This window comes from Pongo pygmaeus, chromosome 6 (assembly GCF_028885625.2).
Source record: "Pongo pygmaeus isolate AG05252 chromosome 6, NHGRI_mPonPyg2-v2.0_pri, whole genome shotgun sequence".
Taxonomy (NCBI): Eukaryota; Metazoa; Chordata; class Mammalia; order Primates; family Hominidae; genus Pongo; species Pongo pygmaeus.
In genome coordinates, this window is record NC_072379.2 from 100,399,557 (window position 1) to 100,417,190 (window position 17,634).

The 17,634-nt window shown below is 37.8% G+C and overlaps 1 protein-coding gene across 1 annotated transcript in view; it reads right to left on the bottom strand.

The window, feature by feature from the left end:
• Positions 1 to 3,347: 3,347 nt before the first annotated feature.
• Positions 3,348 to 17,634, bottom strand: part of RSBN1L (round spermatid basic protein 1 like) — a 93,491-nt gene continuing 79,204 nt past the window's right edge. Inside the window, exons 4-8 of the mRNA XM_054493979.2 lie at positions 16,971 to 17,108; positions 13,740 to 13,882; positions 9,261 to 9,428; positions 4,140 to 4,248; positions 3,348 to 4,056 (exon numbers count right to left, since the gene is read on the bottom strand). Of these exons, the coding sequence (XP_054349954.1) occupies positions 3,421 to 4,056; positions 4,140 to 4,248; positions 9,261 to 9,428; positions 13,740 to 13,882; positions 16,971 to 17,108 (1,194 nt within the window). The 3' untranslated portion in view covers positions 3,348 to 3,420. The remainder of the gene's footprint in view (positions 4,057 to 4,139; positions 4,249 to 9,260; positions 9,429 to 13,739; positions 13,883 to 16,970; positions 17,109 to 17,634) is intronic.

Genomic DNA, 17,634 nt, shown 5'->3' on the forward strand with positions numbered 1-17,634 from the left:
ATGCACACACACAAATACAGTGCTGTGCAAAATCAACTTAATGTTTATTTAAGGTCAACAGCCTTGGTGACAAGGAAGATAATGAATATGGCTTCAGTAAAGTTTGCAAGTAAATATCACAAATGTTAATTCTTTTGCTAGCTAACCAGCTATCCTGAGTATGGAATATGTATTATTTAGATAGCTAAAAGGTTATAAACAAAATGGAGGGGTAGGGAGGGAGAAGCACTATAGCAGATTCCACTGAGGTACCTTAGTTTTTATGTAAAGGTCTTTACACCCATTTAATAATTTACATAACAATTCTTTATTCTATATAGTATATGACCATATAGAAACGATGTCTTATGTATTTTATTGTTCTGGTCCAAGAAACTGAAAATAAAAGCAAAAAGCTTGTATTCAGATAAAGAACTGGAATGTACTAACTATAAAACCATTAATATAATGCAATATTAAAATAGAAAATTTTTGCATGTAACAAAGGTAGTCAACAAGTTCTCAGATTGTATCTGAAGAGGATTCGAAAATTATAACCCATAAGACAAGGAACGTAAGCATTATTGAAGGCAATAACAAGGCTGTACCTGCAAATCTTGAGCCCACTGATTTATACTTTACCTTCAGAGATGTATGCTTTTTTTTTTTTTTGAGACTGTCGCAGAGGCTGGAGGGCAGTGGCACGATCTTGGCTCACTGCAACCTTCAACTCCCTGGTTCAAGCAATTCCCCTGCCTCAGCCTCCCGAGTAGCTGGGATTACAGGCGCACGCCACCACACCCAGCTAATTTTTTTGTATTTTTAGTAGAGACGGGGTTTCACCATGTTGGCCAGACTGGTCTCAAACTTCTGACCTCGTGATCTGCCCGCCTCGGCCTCCCTAAGTGCTGGGATTACAGGCGTGAGCCACTGCACCCGGCCAATGTATGCATTCTTAAAACAATTAAATTTTCATATTATAGATAAGTCTGACTATAGGTTATATAGGAAACTATACCTAAAAGCAACCACTATGGTTGTTTTTAGATATGCCTTCAAGTTAAAAAGTTTAAGGCTCATATTTTGGAGGGATACCCTAAAGATATCTTCTCACAGTATGACCTCAGTGCATCTACATATTATGCTACTGGAAAATTGGAAATAAAACATAACTCTTGCTAAATAGATCATTCTTCAACTTTAAAGAGAAACAAAACCATTTTAACTACATCCCTTCTTATTTCTCAATACTGGTTAAGAACTTTTGTCACTCGAAAAGGTAGGTGCAAATCCATTAATTTAGCTTAAAACAGAAGATTATATAGGTGGGGAGCACGGTAAGACAATGACATATAAAACAAAACCCTTACTATCTTGATTTATACCTTCCCTATCCCATGAAACTTCCTATGTTGCAAACACTGATTTCCTACAAACCATGAAGATTTCCTATGATATTTGCCTATCCTTTTATTAAACTAGGGGCCAAAACTGACATCATTGCTGCAATTAACTTTTACTTGTTCTGGTGAAATGCTTCTTCCTAAATGGCTTCGCCCTAACCAGAAATATAAGCAGTTTTGATGGTTACCATAAGTTGAGCCAGAAATGGAAATACCAACAGTAACCCAAAAGGCAGCACAAAGAACCCCAATTGAAAGTCATCAACCAAATTATGTGCCCAGAATAATACCAAAAACAAACAAAATAGATTTGCAATGAGCAGAGTTTCTTACAGCAACACATACATCAAAGACTTCTGTCTGACTTTTAATTACAATAGTGGAAGCAGTGTCAAATAGTGAGTCTATCATTAAAGAGGTCTGTTTTACTCATCTTTAGTTAGGCACTGTCAATCTGTCTCCTACCTCAATTTAATTTCTAGAACTTCTTTTGAAAAGGAAGTACTCCAAGTTGTTTGCCTTGCTAGGGTAGGGAGGAGATCCTGAGAGAGATGAGGTACCACAAAGTATCTTGTTAGTTATATCTCTATATGGCAGTTGAGTCATTGTCATTGCCCTTATTTTACAGTTTTTTATTTGCCGTATTTTTCTCCCAGTCTGCAAGAAAAATGTAAAAGGATTTTAATTGCTCACAATTAAGCTTTCTGTAACTAAAGATTTTATACTTAGCTATTACTTAGTAAAGGTACTTACTAGTAAGAAAATTCTCTAAACTTCTTATCATCCCATACACAATAAAAAAAATCTATGGTAGGCTATGTAATCTGGCCACGTAACTTTATTAGTTAGAAGCCTTTGTTATCATTAACATACCTTGTTTCTCCCAACTTTCTAAAACTGTTTCTATTACCTAAACTGCTTTCTTAATAGTTTAATATAAAACTTTTTTCAATGTATTCTGGAGAGAAGGGCTAAGGAATTTCACATATTGATCTTATTCAGCAATTTAAGAAAATTATGCAAAATATGATATATATACACATTCACACACACAGATGCACACTTTCTTAACTGAGTCTTGGTTGTTAAAAATACCTGCACAGGCTGGGCGCTGTGGCTTCACACCTGCAATCCCAGCACTTTGGGAGGCCAAGGTAGGCGGATCACGAGGTCAAGAGAGCAAGACCATCCTGGCCAACATGATGAAACCCCATCTCTACTAAAAATACAAAAATTAGCTGGGTGTTGTGGTGCGCGCCTGTAGTCTCAGCTCCTCAGGAGGCTGAGGCAGGAGAATCACTTGAACCCGAGAGGCAGAGGTTGCAGTGAGCCAAGATCACGCCACTGAACTCCAGCCTGGTGACAGAATGAAACTCCATATCAAAAAAGAAAAAAAAGCCTGCACAGTGTGGGGAACTTAAATATTTACTAGATTTGAATTACGTACATTTGCACTACAATACCACACTAAAATGGATATACCAGCAGAGAATTATATCAAACAAATGACTTAAATGAATTGTCAGTTTGTCTTTACAGACTCAACAGAAAACATATTTATTAATATGAACCTTTATTAAGTGGCTCACATTTCAGTATAAATCACACTAAAAAGATATTTAAAAGCTATTTACACTACAGTGCTGACACATTTAAAATGAAAAAAAAGGATATAAATAAGCTCTATGGAAAAGCTTTAAATTGTTGAAAAAGAATTCTGGCTCATATTACAAAATATATATATATATATTTATATATATATATGTTAATGTCAGCTCTATTCTAAAACCTAAAATTCCAACGTAAATGATTTTTTTTTTTTAAAGACTCCTTTATGTTTAAACCTGCAATGTTTACAGTGCATCTGGCCCTAAGTGCTTAATACTTCACAGTTATGGACAGGCACTGAGGAATGTTACAAAGCTACATATTTTGTAACAGACATAGGAGCAAGTCCTTGGCTTGCTTTCAGAATTCATGAATCTTTATTACATTATTAAATTTTTTTAAAAAAGGATTTTAGATGGTATATGCAAATTTAGCACAAAATATCATCGTCTTTTTTATCTTGATTTGAATGTGCTGAACTGTGTTGCCTTGTATCAACTAGACTTAGATTTCCAGGGCACAATTCTTCCTTTAAATCTTTGTTGCTATTTTCAAATTTAGAATCCATGTCAATCTTAAATTCTGTAAATTGAACATGATCCAATTTTGCTTTAACATTCTTGCCATCCATATTATTCAGTGCTCTAGTCTTTTCAGGAATATTAACATTCACAGGTTCTTCCTTGATTCTTACAGATGCAATAGGTTCATGTTTAATCTGCTGTAATTCATATTTAGAATGAAGTTTATCTGAAAAAACAGAATCCAAGGAGGCTTTGCTTACAGCACAAATCATGTCAGTGTGAAGTCCAAGAACAGATGATGTGGAATCTGATGATGTGCCTGTTTCATGAGTAGCTGTATTCTGAGAAGTGTCCTCCTCTGAGTGATATAATTTGAGCCGAATATGCCATGCTAAACTGCATACAGCTGAAACTGTCTTGAACTGATGAACAACATTCCTTGGAATAAAATAAATGTCATTATCATATAGCTGAATCCTGGCATAGCGAATGCCTTCCCTCCTCAGTTGATTCAGTTTTGCATCATCAACCCATTGGACACACTAAAAAATAATAAAACAAGAAATACAAATAAGTCTCTTCATAATAAAAACTAAACCAAAGACAGTAAGTGTATTAAGAATACCTGGGACAGTGGAGGTTCATGTAAATCTAACTGCATTCGTTGAACTACTTCTAAGAAATCTTCAGCATGAAAACAAATTACATCTTTGGTTATACGGGGTTGATCAGGCCTAAAAAAGAAAATGAGATAACAACAATCTGCCATAAATGCTTCACTCTTTTGAGTCCTTATTAAACTCAAAGCAAAAATAGTTTATGGTCAATACCATAGTACTGTCTTACAAATAAAGTTAAACTGTTAATTGGAAAGCCATTTCACATATGTGAAGAAAGGGCCAACACCGTGACTTTCAACCTAGACACAGATTAAAAACTGACTTTGTTTTTATATAAATATTTGTCACAACAGTTTGGAAAATTGAAATGATCTGAATTGGTAAATTATACAAACCAAGAAAATTAAGTGTTATATTTGAAGAATAAGATCAATGCTTCATAAATTTAAGTGCTAAAGTTGAAAACACTACATAAAAATTAGAAGTAAATATGAGGAAAAGGGAGAATTTTCTTTCCATAGACAATACATATAACTATAATGATGCATAAAACTCTTAAATAACTTTATAAATTAAGAGACTTCATTAGAAAAGTACTAATACAATAAACTTGGTATTTGCTGAGGTTACTCATGCCTTTAAATATAATTCTAAAAAATTCTCAAATTCTTCAATTAATTAGGAATATATAAACGCATTTTTACAGAGATGCTAAAAAATGGATTTTGGAATAAAATTCCAAACAACATAAAGAAAATCATATGAAGGCAAATCATAACTAAATTTCTAAAAACCAGTGATAAAAGAGAAAATCTGAGAATCATGTAATACATTATATACAGAGAAAGAAGGATAAGAATGATCATAGACTTATCAAAGACAATGCAAGCCTGAAGAGAATGGACCACTTTTAAAGTATTAGAAGAAAAAGTCAATCTAGAATTCTATATCCACCAAAAATATCCTCCAAAAATGTGAAATAAAAACATGTTCAAATAAACAAAAGCTGAATCTGTCACCGAGAAAACAGCATAACAAAGACTGCTAAAGAAATTTCTTCAGGCTGAAGGAAAATGATACTTAAATGAAAATGTAGATCTATGAAAAGGAATGTATAGCACACCTAATGATAAATATGAAAGAGGTTTTATTCTCTTTAAATTTAAAGAAATCTCTTTAGAAATGATTCTTTAAAGCAAAATAACATACATCATGGGGTTTATAGCATATGTAAAGTAAAATACATGACAATTAGCACAAAGGCCAGAAATGTGAGAGGGGAGGGAATAAATGGAAGTATACTACTGAAAGGTTCTTACACATTACATAAAGAAGTCTCATATTATTTGAAGGTAGATTGTGGTAAGTTGACAACAATGAAATAAAAAAAACCCCACAGAGCTACAAGCTACTAACCAAATCATGGAGGTAAAATGGAATGCTTAAAAATGACAAGAAAAGGGGAAACAAAAGAATAAAGAATAAAGAAGCAAATTGGAAAAAGCAAGATGGTAAATTTAAAACCAAATTTACTAGTATTTCTATTAAATATAAATAATCTAAATACTCCAATTAAAAGACAGAGATTGTCACTGGGTTAAAAAAAAATTAAGACCCAACTATATGATATCTATCTACATGTAACAATAATATAGACGTACAGATAAGTTAAAAGAAAAAGAATGGGAAAAGACAGAGCATGTAAATACAAATCATAAGAAGGCTGAATTGGCTATATTAACAAAGTTTCAGGACAAGGAATATTACCAAGGATAAAAAGGGCACTTTATAATGAAAAAAGGAGTCAATTCATCAAGAATAACAATTCTAAATGTGTACTTGCCTAAGAACACAGCTTCAAACTATATGGAACAACCTTCAAAACACTACGCTAAGTGAAAGAAGCTAACCACAAAAGACCACGTTATGTGATTCCATTTGTATTAGATGTTAAGAATACACATATACCTACAGACAGAAAGTAAATTTGTGCTTGCCTAGGGCTGGCAGGATGGAGGATGGAGGATTGGGGAGGTGATGGCTAAAAGGTGTAGTTCCTTTCTGAAGTGATGAAAATGTTCTATCATTTTGGTGGTGGTTGCACAACTGTGAATATACTAAAAACTATTCAACTGTACACTTTAAATGGGTGAATTGTATGATATGTGATCATAGCTTGATAAAGCTGTCACAAAAGAATAGAGCAAAACCTAGAAAAACTGACAGGAAAAACAGGCAAATCCAATATTAAAGTTGCAAATTAACAAGTAGACAAAAATAAGTGAGAATATAAAAAAAGTGAACCACATTCACTATCAACAAAGCTGACTTAATTGCTCTTAATTTATAGAGCACTATATCCCAAACAACAGCAAAATACACTTTTTTTTTTTTGAGACGGAGTCTCACGTCAATCGCCCAGGCTGGAGTGCAGTGGTGCAATCTAAGCTCACTGCAACCTTCACCTCCTAGGTTTAAGCGATTCTTGTGCCTCAGCCTCCCGAGGAGCTGGGATTACAGGCGTGCGCCACCACGCCCAGCTAATTTTTGTATTTTTAGTACAGATGGGGTTTCACCATGTTGCCCAGGCTGGCCTGGAACTCCTGACCTCAGGTGATCTGCCCACCTTGGCCTCCCAAAATGCTGAGATTACAGTTGTGAGCCACCGCGCCTAGCCAAAATACACATTTTTTAAAGTGGACATATAAAAATTCATCAAGATGGTCCATAAAACAAACCCCAAGAAATTTAGAAGCACTAAAATCATACAGAATATGTTCTCTGACCACAAGAAATTAAATTAGAAATGAAAAACACCAAAACAAAAATCTGGAAAAAAAATCCTCAAATATTGGAAACTAAACAACACTTCTTGATAACCAATGGGTTAAAAAAGAAATCAAACAGGAATTAGAGATATCCTGAACTGAAATGAAAATGCAATAGCAAAATTTGTGAAACACAGCACAATCTTGGCTCACTGCAACCTCCACCTTCCAGGTTCAAGCAATTCTTGTGCCTCAGCCTCCCAAATAGCTGGCGTTATAGGCATGCATGCCCAGCTAATTTTTGTATTTTTAGGAGAGGCAAGGTTTCACCATGTTGGCCAGGCTGGTCTTGAACTCCTAACCAAGTGATCTACCCACCTCGGCCTCCAAAAGTGCTGGGATTACTAGCATGAGCCACCGCACCTGGCCTATTTCTCCTTTTTTTAAAAAAATTAAACTGCTCTAATAAGGCCAGGTGCAGTGTTTCGCACCTGTAATCCTAGCACTTTGAGATCCAGCCTGGGCAACAGAGCAAGACCGTGTCTCTACAAAAAATTTTAAAATAGATCAACTCTGGACATACTGCCTATGAGTTAGTCCTGCTCTGCAAGGAACAGTAATAAAAATAAACAGAATGTAAAAATAAATAAATATTCACTGGATGTGGTGGTGTGTGGCTGTAGTCCTAGCTACTCAGGAGGCTGAGGCAGGAGGCTTGCTTGAGGCTGGGTGGTCAAGGCTGCTGTGAGCCATGACAGCACCACCGAACTATAGCCTGGGCAACAGAGTGAGGCCCTATCTCTTAAAAGAAAAAAAAAATTTTAATGGCTCTAATAAGCAAAATAGCATATTCCAACTCACATTTCATACCCAAACAATACTCGATTTTGGAAAACAAAAATCTAAGCAAGCAAAATTATCTCTTTTTTTTGGTGGTGGGACGGAGTTTTGCTCTTGTTGCCCCAGGCTGAAGTGCAGTGGCACGATCTTGGCTCACTGCAACCTCTGCCTCCTGGGTTCAAGCAATTCTCCTGCCTCAGCCTTCTGAGTAGCTGGGATTATAAACACGTGCCACCACGCCCAGCTAATTTTTGTGTATGTGTGTATTTTTAGTAGAGATGGGGTTTTACCATGTTGGTCAGGCTGGTGTTGAACTCCAGACCTCGTGATCTGCCCACCTCAGCCTCCCAAAGTGCTGGGATTACAGCTGTGAGCCACCACACCCGGCCCCAGCTAATTTTTGTATTTTTAATAGAGATGAGGTTTCACCATGTTGTCCAGGCTGGTCTCGAACTCCTGACCTCAGGTGATCCCACCCACCTCGGCCTCCCAAAGTGCTGGAATTACAGGCGTGAGCCATCAATCACACCCGGCCGCAAAATTACAATAACTTTGCTTTATATGTTTTATCAATTTAATAAATGGAAAAGTTATTTAATGTATGAGATGACACCTCAAGTATATTAAAAAGAACAATCTATTTTTTAATCTGTCAAAATATTCAAAGTGAAACTTGTAAGCAAAGCTGAAAAAAAAGAATACAGAAAAGCAAATACATAATAAAGAGAAACCAAACCTCAGAAAAGGTACAGCAAAACAGGAGGAAGAGAAAACAGAAGAGTATGGAATTAGATTGAAATCAGTCTCAGCTCTACCATTTATTAACTATATGACTGTAAAAAAAATTATTTGACAGCCCTGAGCCCCAGTTTCCTTACGTGATAAATATGGAGCAAAAAGCAGTTGAGAAAAATTAAATGACATTTGTAAACAGGCATACAGTATGCACCAGGTAAGCCTTAGCTTTCCTTTTAATTTTTTTCACATCTAGTCACTTAGAACATGAAATTAATTATTTCAGTTAATCCAAATGATGAAACCTAGATTCTAGCAATTTATTTGTTTTTGTTTGTGATGGAGTCTTGCTCTGTCACCCAGGCTGGAGTGCAGTGGCGCAATCTCGGCTCACTGCACCCTCAGCCTCCCGAGTTCAAGCAATTCTCCTGCCTCAGCCTCCCGAATAGCTAGGACTACAGGCGCGCGCCACCACGCCCAGCTAACTTTTGTATTTTTAGTAGAGACGGGGTTTCACCATATTGGCCAGGCTGGTCTTGATCTCCTGACCTTGTGATCCACCCACCTCGGCCTCCCAAAGTGCTGGGATTACAGGTGTGAGCCACCCCGCCTGGCCAGATTCTAGCAATTTAAAATCTTTAGTACAATTACACAATTAAGATATCCAAATACGGGTAAAAAATGAAACTTTTTCCCACAGTAAGGAGGAATTACTAAGATTTTCCAAGAAAAATTGTAGAAGCCAAGAAATTCTTTCATTAAAATAGCAGTAGTTATATATACCACTCTCCACAGTGCACAGCCTTCAGCACTCCAACAGCAGCTGTAGTCTGTCGTTCAAAACCTTGTCCTATATGATCTGCATGAGCTCTTGTCCTGTCTTCAAAGAGCATCTCACGGGGCTCACTTGTTCGAGGTAGGTACTGAAGATTTTTTATTTCATTGGTAGTTCTTTTTTTTAAAAAAAGAAAATTACATTTATATAGTGACACTTAATTCCCATCAAACATTCAATAATCACATAATTCAGACAAAAATATATGAAATCTGCTCTCAAATCAAATTCTATCTTTAAAATGAACACGAACAAACAAAAACACAAATACAATACCCTCATTTTTCTAATACACCTTCACAACAGGAACAGTTGTAAGGAAATACATGGATAAAAAATTAAATTACAAATGGTGTTGTTTACCCAAGTTTCCCTATGCACAGAATCTTTACCTGGGGTTTGGGTACCATGCCCCCACTCAGATCTCTTGGGTAACACAAGATAGATATATATCTGAAACAAATGGGTAACTTTTAAAAATGCATTAATTCAATATTGATAGGACACATACTATGTGCTAGGTACTATCTAAGAACTGGGACCAGTGAATGAGACAATAGCAAATAAGACAGAAGAGGACCCCACTCTTGTGGGAGTTTACAGTCTGTCTAGTGAGGGAAGGATCAAAAAATAGATTTAGCAATATAACATCCAGCAATAAGTGCTTCCACAAAACATGCATGGTTTATTGGAGGTAGAAAGGAAAACCTTAGCTCTGTCTTGGAAGACAGCCATTTCCCACTGGCCCCCTCCTCCACCACTTTCCTTCTAGAATGCATATACACGCAGAAGTTGCTGCCTACTTAGCCTCACTCATTGCAGAAACCTCTCCAGTTTTGTTGTAGGCAAGGAAAAGGGTAACAATTTCTTTGGCAGAGAGTCATCATTTTATCTTCCTCTACAGTTTTGGTTTCTTCAAGATGCAACTCTGTATTACCCCCATAACTGTCTCCTCTCATCCTTGTCTATCTTCCCAGGCAGGGATCACTCTTCCTTACTGGTTCTCTACTTTCCCACCCTTAATCTCTATTATTTAACTGCTCTTTGTGCACCCCTGCATTACAGTCTTATTACACATATACATAATAATGTTTTTTGTTTTTTTTTTGGTTGTGATTAATGTTCTACATGTGTCAGAATGCCAGATGGTGTTGCTTCCTCTGGAAACCTAACAGGTTCTCAAACCCACAAATTTAGCTGCATAAATACCACATTCTAATGAATTAAGACTATACAGCACTTGACACAATGCCTGACACTGTTTTTGTTAGACTATTATTATCATATATACCGTGGGTTGTATACCCTGAAGTGAATGGAAGTTCCTCAAGGTAGCGGTGAAACCCCTTAAAGTACATCTACAAGTTTGTATTTATCTGCATTGTTCTGAGAAGAGACTTTGAGATTCTCAAAATGATCCATACATTCCAAAAAAAAAAAAAAAAATTAAGAATCACTGAGGAGGCCGGGCGCAGTGGCTCACGCTTGTAATCCTAGCACTTTGGGAGGCCAAGGCAGGTGGATACCTGAGGTCAGGAGTTTGAGACCAGCCTGGCCAAAACGGCGAAATCTCATCTCTATTAAAAATACAAAAATGAGCTGGAAGTGGTGGTGCACGCCTTTAATCCCAGCTACTGCGGAGGCTGAGGCAGGAGAATCACTTAAACCCAGGAGGCAGAGGTTGCAGTGAGCCGAGATTGTGCCACTGCACTCCAGCCTGGGTGACAGAGCTAGACTCTATCTCAAAAAAAAAAAAGAATCACTGAGGAACACATCAATTTTACCATTTACTGCTAACTTATAAATTAACCTGCAAAATTTTATTCACCCAATATTAAGCACCAGACACTGTGTTTAGGTGCTAGAGACACATTAGTAACAAACCCAACAAAGTCCCTGCCATCATGCAACCCAGAGTTTACTCAATGACTTTTTCCCCATTTTCTTTTTAACTTAATAATCACTGTTAACTGGTAAAACCGTCTTTAGGTAATCTAAAAAGCTATAATCAGGACGGGCACAGTGGCTCATGCTTATGCACTTTGGGTGGCTGAGGCAGGAGGATCACGAAATCAAGAGATCAAGACCATCCTGGCCAACATGGTGAAACCCATCTCTACTGAAAATACAAAAATTAGCCAGGTGTGGTGGCATGCGCCTGTAGTCCCAGCTACTAGGGAGGCTGAGGCAGGAGAATCGCTTGAACCCGGGAGGTGGAGGTTGCAGTGAGCCGAGATAGCACCACTGCACTCCAGCCTGGCGACAGAGCAAGACTCAGTCTCAAAAACAAACAAACAAAACAAAACAAAAGGCTATAATCTCTCCTAGCATCATCTCCATCCATTCCAATCGACGTTAACCTAATGTACATTTTCTCCACACTTTTCTCTGTGCTCACATAAATACATAATCACACACAGGAGGGTTTTGTTATTTCTTTGGATAAAAACAAAATCATATTAGATACATTACTCTACATTTGGCTGTTTTCAAGTGTCATGAATATCCACCCAGATCAACACATTTTTTAAAACTTGATTTTAACTATTTCACCTTTTTTTTAAGAGATAGGGTCTGGTTCTGTCACCCAGGCTGGAGTGCAATGATGTACTCATAGCTTACTGTAGCCGCAAACTCCTGGGCTCAAGCAGTCCTTGACTCAGCCTTCCGAGCTAGGGCTACAGGCATGTACCACCACACTGGCTAAATTTTTTAATTTATTTTGTAGAGGTGGCGTCTCACTATGTTGCTCAGGCTGGTCCTGAACTCTTGGGATTCAAGTTATCCTCCCACCTCGGCCACCCAAAGTGCTAGGATTACATGAAAGAGCCACTGCACCTGGCGTATTTCACTATACTTTTTTTTTTTGAAACAGAGTCTCGCTCTATCAGCCAGGCTGGAGTGCAGTGAAGCGATCTGGGCTCACTGCAACCTCTATCTCCCAGGCTCAAGCAATTCTCCTGCCTCAGCCTCCTGAATAGCTGGGATTACAGGCATGTCCCACCACGCTGAGCTAATTGTTCTATTTTTAGTAGAGACGGGGTTTCCTCATGTTGGCCAGGCTGATCTTCAAACTCCTGACTTCAGGTAATCCGCCCGCCTCAGCCTCCCAAAATGCTGGGATTACAGGTGTGAGCCACTGTACCCGGCCTAACTATACTCTTTAATAAGAATGTATGAAATCTATTCAACCATTCCCCTGACAGGTATTCAGACCATTTTAAAATGTTTTTCTTACCACAAATTTATTTACCTTTCGTGTTTTTATTTCTTCGGATTCCCAAAAGTAGGAGTGCTAGATCAAAGAGTTTTATGTTAAATTTTATGATCTATTGCCGGATTACTTTCACAAAATTACAGCAGCTCATCCTCCAGTCAACAATATATAAAAAATTGTTTCTTCACATACCTACCGGCCTATAATATTAATGCTATATTCATAATTTTTGCCAATATAATGAATAAAAATATCTCATAGTTCTTTTAAAATAAACTTAACTGCCTGAGGTTATTTTTCTACTCGGTTGTTAACACTTGAGAATGCTTTGTACATTAACTTTGGTCTGTCATGAGTTCCAAATGTTTTAGTCCAGTCTATCATAATTTTGAACTTCATTGTTGATGTCGCTTCCCCCACAAATACTATTGCCACTGCATTGTTTGGTCTTGCTTAGGAAGGTCTCCTCCAGGCTTAAATAATTTTATTCTAATATTTTAACTGTTTTATGTGTGATGCTTAATTCTCTAATTTACTTCTTGTGTGAGGTAGGGGCTCTGCCTTTGTTTTTATGAGAGCCAAACATGCTAGCATTATTCATTAAATACATCTTCCTCTTCCCACCTCTCATATATTAAGTTCCCAATATACTTAGATCTATTTCTGGACTCTTATTCCAATGATCTATTTGAACTTTATAGTAATTTTTAATATCCTGTATCATACACTCCCTCTCACTAATCTTCTCTTTCACTGAAAAGTTTACTTCCTTATGAATTTTAAAATAATTTTATCCAGGACTGGAAGTGTTAGTCCAATTGAAATGCAGAAAATTTTAAAGAACTATCATTTTTATCCAATCCAGAACACAGCAGGGCTTTCCATTTGTTCTGATCTTATTTTGTATCCTCCACAAAACATTTTAGTCTTCTTAGTACAGGTTCTGAATATTATTACATTTATTCTAAAATAGTTTATATCTTATGACATTTTTTCCATCCATCATTACAATTTCTTGTCATTTGCCTACATTTCTCATGCCTTATTTACATTTTAGGTTTTATAACAAATTGTATTAGCATGTAGCGCTATTTTTAAATTTATATTCCAATTATGCTCTAAACTTTGCCTTCCTCCAATCTTCAACTAATATACACACCCCAACATACAAACACTCATCTCCTCCAATAAAAATGTGTATACAACATACCTTTTCCTTTTGAAAGGTGACTTTGGCATATCAGCCACAGGGATCATTTGTTCTCCTGGACGAACCCACATGATGGGACCATCATCACTATCTTTTCGACTCTGTAATTTTAGACTAGATAGCGTCCCCCATGGCAGTGTACACTGGAGATAAATAATTATGTAGATTGCAATTATTTTCAAAATGTATCTTCAAGTGTATTTTAATAATAATATTGTTCCCCTGACAAACACACTTTCATACACAGCATTTGAAATACTTAATACTTTCATACTTAAGCATTTGAAATACATAATATTGAATATATCCCTATATATTGATATATTTTGCTTCAAAAAATTGTTTCAAACACACCAAGAAAATAATTATGCTTGGATGGTTCTGTCCCCCTACCCTGCTAGAGGTATGATTCACTATATATTCATCATTTGTTATTCTTCCTTCTACCGTATAGATCATATGATGTTAACGGACTGAACAAGCAAGTGCTCTCATAAGAATCTATAAAAATGAACAATTAGAGTTTAAAAACTGGATACCTCTTTGATTAATGATAATTAAAAACAAAACAAAAAAACAAAATCAAAACATATTTCTGTTTAGTAGTTTCTTGAAGAGGTTGTTGGCTTAAACCAGAGATTAAAGTATTTTAAAATGAAAGAACAAGGCTGGGCGCAGTGGCTCACACCTGTAATCCAAGCACTTTGGGAGGCCGAGGCGGGCGGATCATGAGGTCAAGATATCAAGACCATCCTGGCCAACATGGTGAAACCCCGTCTCTACTAAATACAAAAATTAGCTGGGCGTGGTGGCGCGCACCTGTAGTCCCAGCTACTCAGGAGGCTGAGGCAGGAGAATCGCTTGAATCTGGGAGGTGGAGGTTGCAGTGAGCTGAGATCACGCCACTGCACTCCAGCCTGGTGACAGAACGAGACTCCAAAGAACGAAAAGAGAGGGAGGGGGGAGGGAGAAGGGGGAAGGGGGGAGGGGGGGGAGGGGGGAGAGGAGGGGAAGGGGGAGAGGAGGGGAAGGGGGAGGGGGGAGAGGGGGGGAAGGGGGAGGGAGGGGGGAGAGGAGGGGAGAGGAGGGGAGGGGAGAGGAGGGGAGGGGAGGGGAGGGGAGAGGAGGCGAGGCGAGGCGAGGCGAGGCGAGGTGAGGTGAGGTGAGACGAGAGACAGAGGGGAAGGGGAAGAGAAAAGAGAAGACGGTGGCCGGGCACGGTGGCTCAGGCCTGTAATCCCAACACTTTCGGAGGCTGAGGCAGGCAGATCACCTGAGCTCAGGAGTTTGAGACAAGACTGGGCAACATGGAGAAACCTCATCTCTACTAAAAATACAAAAAATTAGCCTAACATGGTAGTGTGTGTCTGTAATCCCAGCTACTCAAAAGACTGAGGCATGAGAATCGCTTGAACCTGAGAGGCAGAGGTTGCAGTGAGCCGAGATCGCACCACTGCCCTTCCAGCCTGGATGACACAGCAAGACTCCATCTGAAACCAAAAACAAACAAACAAAAAAAAGACAGAGAAAGGGAAGAAGGAAACTGAGGGCCACTGTCCATGGAATGTTGAGAACAAAATTAAAAAAAAAAAAAATTTCACCACACACCCCCTTTTCAAAAAGGCTTGTCAAATTTCCTTAGAAACACTGCATTTAGGTTGGGTGTGGGTAGCTCAGTCTGTAATCACAGCACTTTGGGAGGCTGAAGCAGGACTGCTTGAGCCCAGGACTTCAAAGCTAGCCTGGGCAACATAGCAGGACCCCATCGAAAGAAAGGAAGGGAAAGGGAAAGGGAATGGGAAGGGGAAGGGGAAGGGGAAAGGGAGGGGAAGGGGAAGGAAAGGAAAGGGAAGGGAAGGGGAAGGAAAGGAAAGGAAAGGAGAAATAATGCATTTAGTTCATGTGCTTTGAAAATTAAATTTGAAGCAACCATTTAAATAATATTTGGTAATTTTTAAATATAATTCAATAATAAATGCAACCTAATTCCATGATGTAACTGCTAGAGAGAAGTAGAAAAGGACAAAAAGTTTAAAAGGAAAAGAGAAAAAGGAATGGAACAAGGTTAAAGAGAAAGGGAAGAAAAAGATATATGTACATATAGGGTAAAAACACCAAGCAAATAGAAGTAATAAAAGAAGAGATGTCCTATAGATTATGTGGTGAGTATTAGAAATCTTGTCACATTCCACAGCTTACCTGGACCCTGAATTTCAGTGTAGGTTTGCATTGACCTTTGAGTTACTGATTAAATAATTAACCCAACTACACAGCTCAGAGATTCCTCTCTCAGTGGGATAGCCCCAGCACCTCACAGTAAGAAATACTTTCTGAAAATGAAGAGGCTTTTAAAAAAAAAAGGAATCTGGCTACAAACTATTTAAAGGGTCCTGTTGGGGTGGGCACAGTGGCTCACACCTGTAATCCCAGCACTTTGGGAGGCCAAGACAGGAGGATCACTTGAGTCCAAGAGTTCAAGACCAGCCTGAGCAACCTGGTGAAACTCCATTTCCACAAAAAATACAAAAGTTAGCTGGGCATGGTGGCATGTGCCTGTAGTCCGAGGTATTTGGGAGGCTGAGGTGGGAGGATCATCCAAGCCCACGGAGGTCAGGGCTCCACATTACACCACTACACTCCAGCCTGGGCACAGAGTGAGGCTGTCTCAAAAAATAAATTAAATAAAGGGGGCTTTGGCTACATTGTCTAAACATGTTATTTCATGGATGATGAAACTGAAGCCCAGAAAGTTTAAAGGGCTTGCCCAACCCAGATAAGTATAGCCATGGCTAAAATATGGATATGTAATTTCCCAGGCGAGTTTTCCACAAGGCTAAACTGCCATTCCTTTGTCTTAAACATTTGTAGTAGAATCCTTCCTGTACTTCTTAAATCCTTTAGTACTTAATTTACAAAGAGCTGATAAACACATGGAACCTAATTTCCTAAAGTGTAAGAGGTGTTATTTCATGGCCCACCACTTAGCTTTGCCATTACAATTAGAACCTGAGATGTCGCATGTACACACTACACAAGAATTATGTCAGTTTCCCATCTCTTGCTCTCCTTCCCTCCAGTTCAAATAAAACCAAAACGTTTCTATTTCTGAAACAGCCATTCATTTATATTGCATGTAGCATGAAAGAAACAATCACAATTTAGATTACTCATATTGGTTTTTCTTGCCTTTAAAAAAAAAAAACTCTAATCCCATGACAGATTATCTCTTACTTTTAAAAATGGTGACTCTTCCAACATGTCAAGGAACTCAGGGAAATAATCTCCTACTTCTTCATCAACTGCTCCCACCAAGCTTATTTGTCGCATTGGGCCAGCTCTGTAAGTACCATGAGAATACGTTCTTTTTACCTGAAGAATATGGATTTAATTAAAAGTTACACATAAGATAATGCTTGCTATCATTTTGTAACAATAAATTATTATCTCAGAATATTATATCATAATGAGGCAAGCAAAACAAAACTAACAGTAACAGATAAGGCATTTTAAAAATAAAAGTTGCACTAAATCAAGCTATTTTACTTTCTCTAACTATTCCTACATACTGCTTATGAAAACAGAGTTAAGACAAATAAGCATTAATTCTAGACAACTAACGTCTCCTTAGAACAGAGGAACTCATTATCTGAATATTCAAAAGTTGGTGTACCTGCATTTTTCTAAAGTGAAATGAAGTTCATATCTTTTCATCAAAATTTTCAAAATTAGACCCTCTGAAAACATTTAACCATCAAGAGTGGCTTATATGTCTAAAAGGCCACCAGGGATGCTCTTCTTTTTTGATCTTACCATATTAACTACAAACCAGTTTATATATCTATTATTAACTCTCATGAGAAACTACTAGAAATTAAGAATCACGGCCGGGCACAGT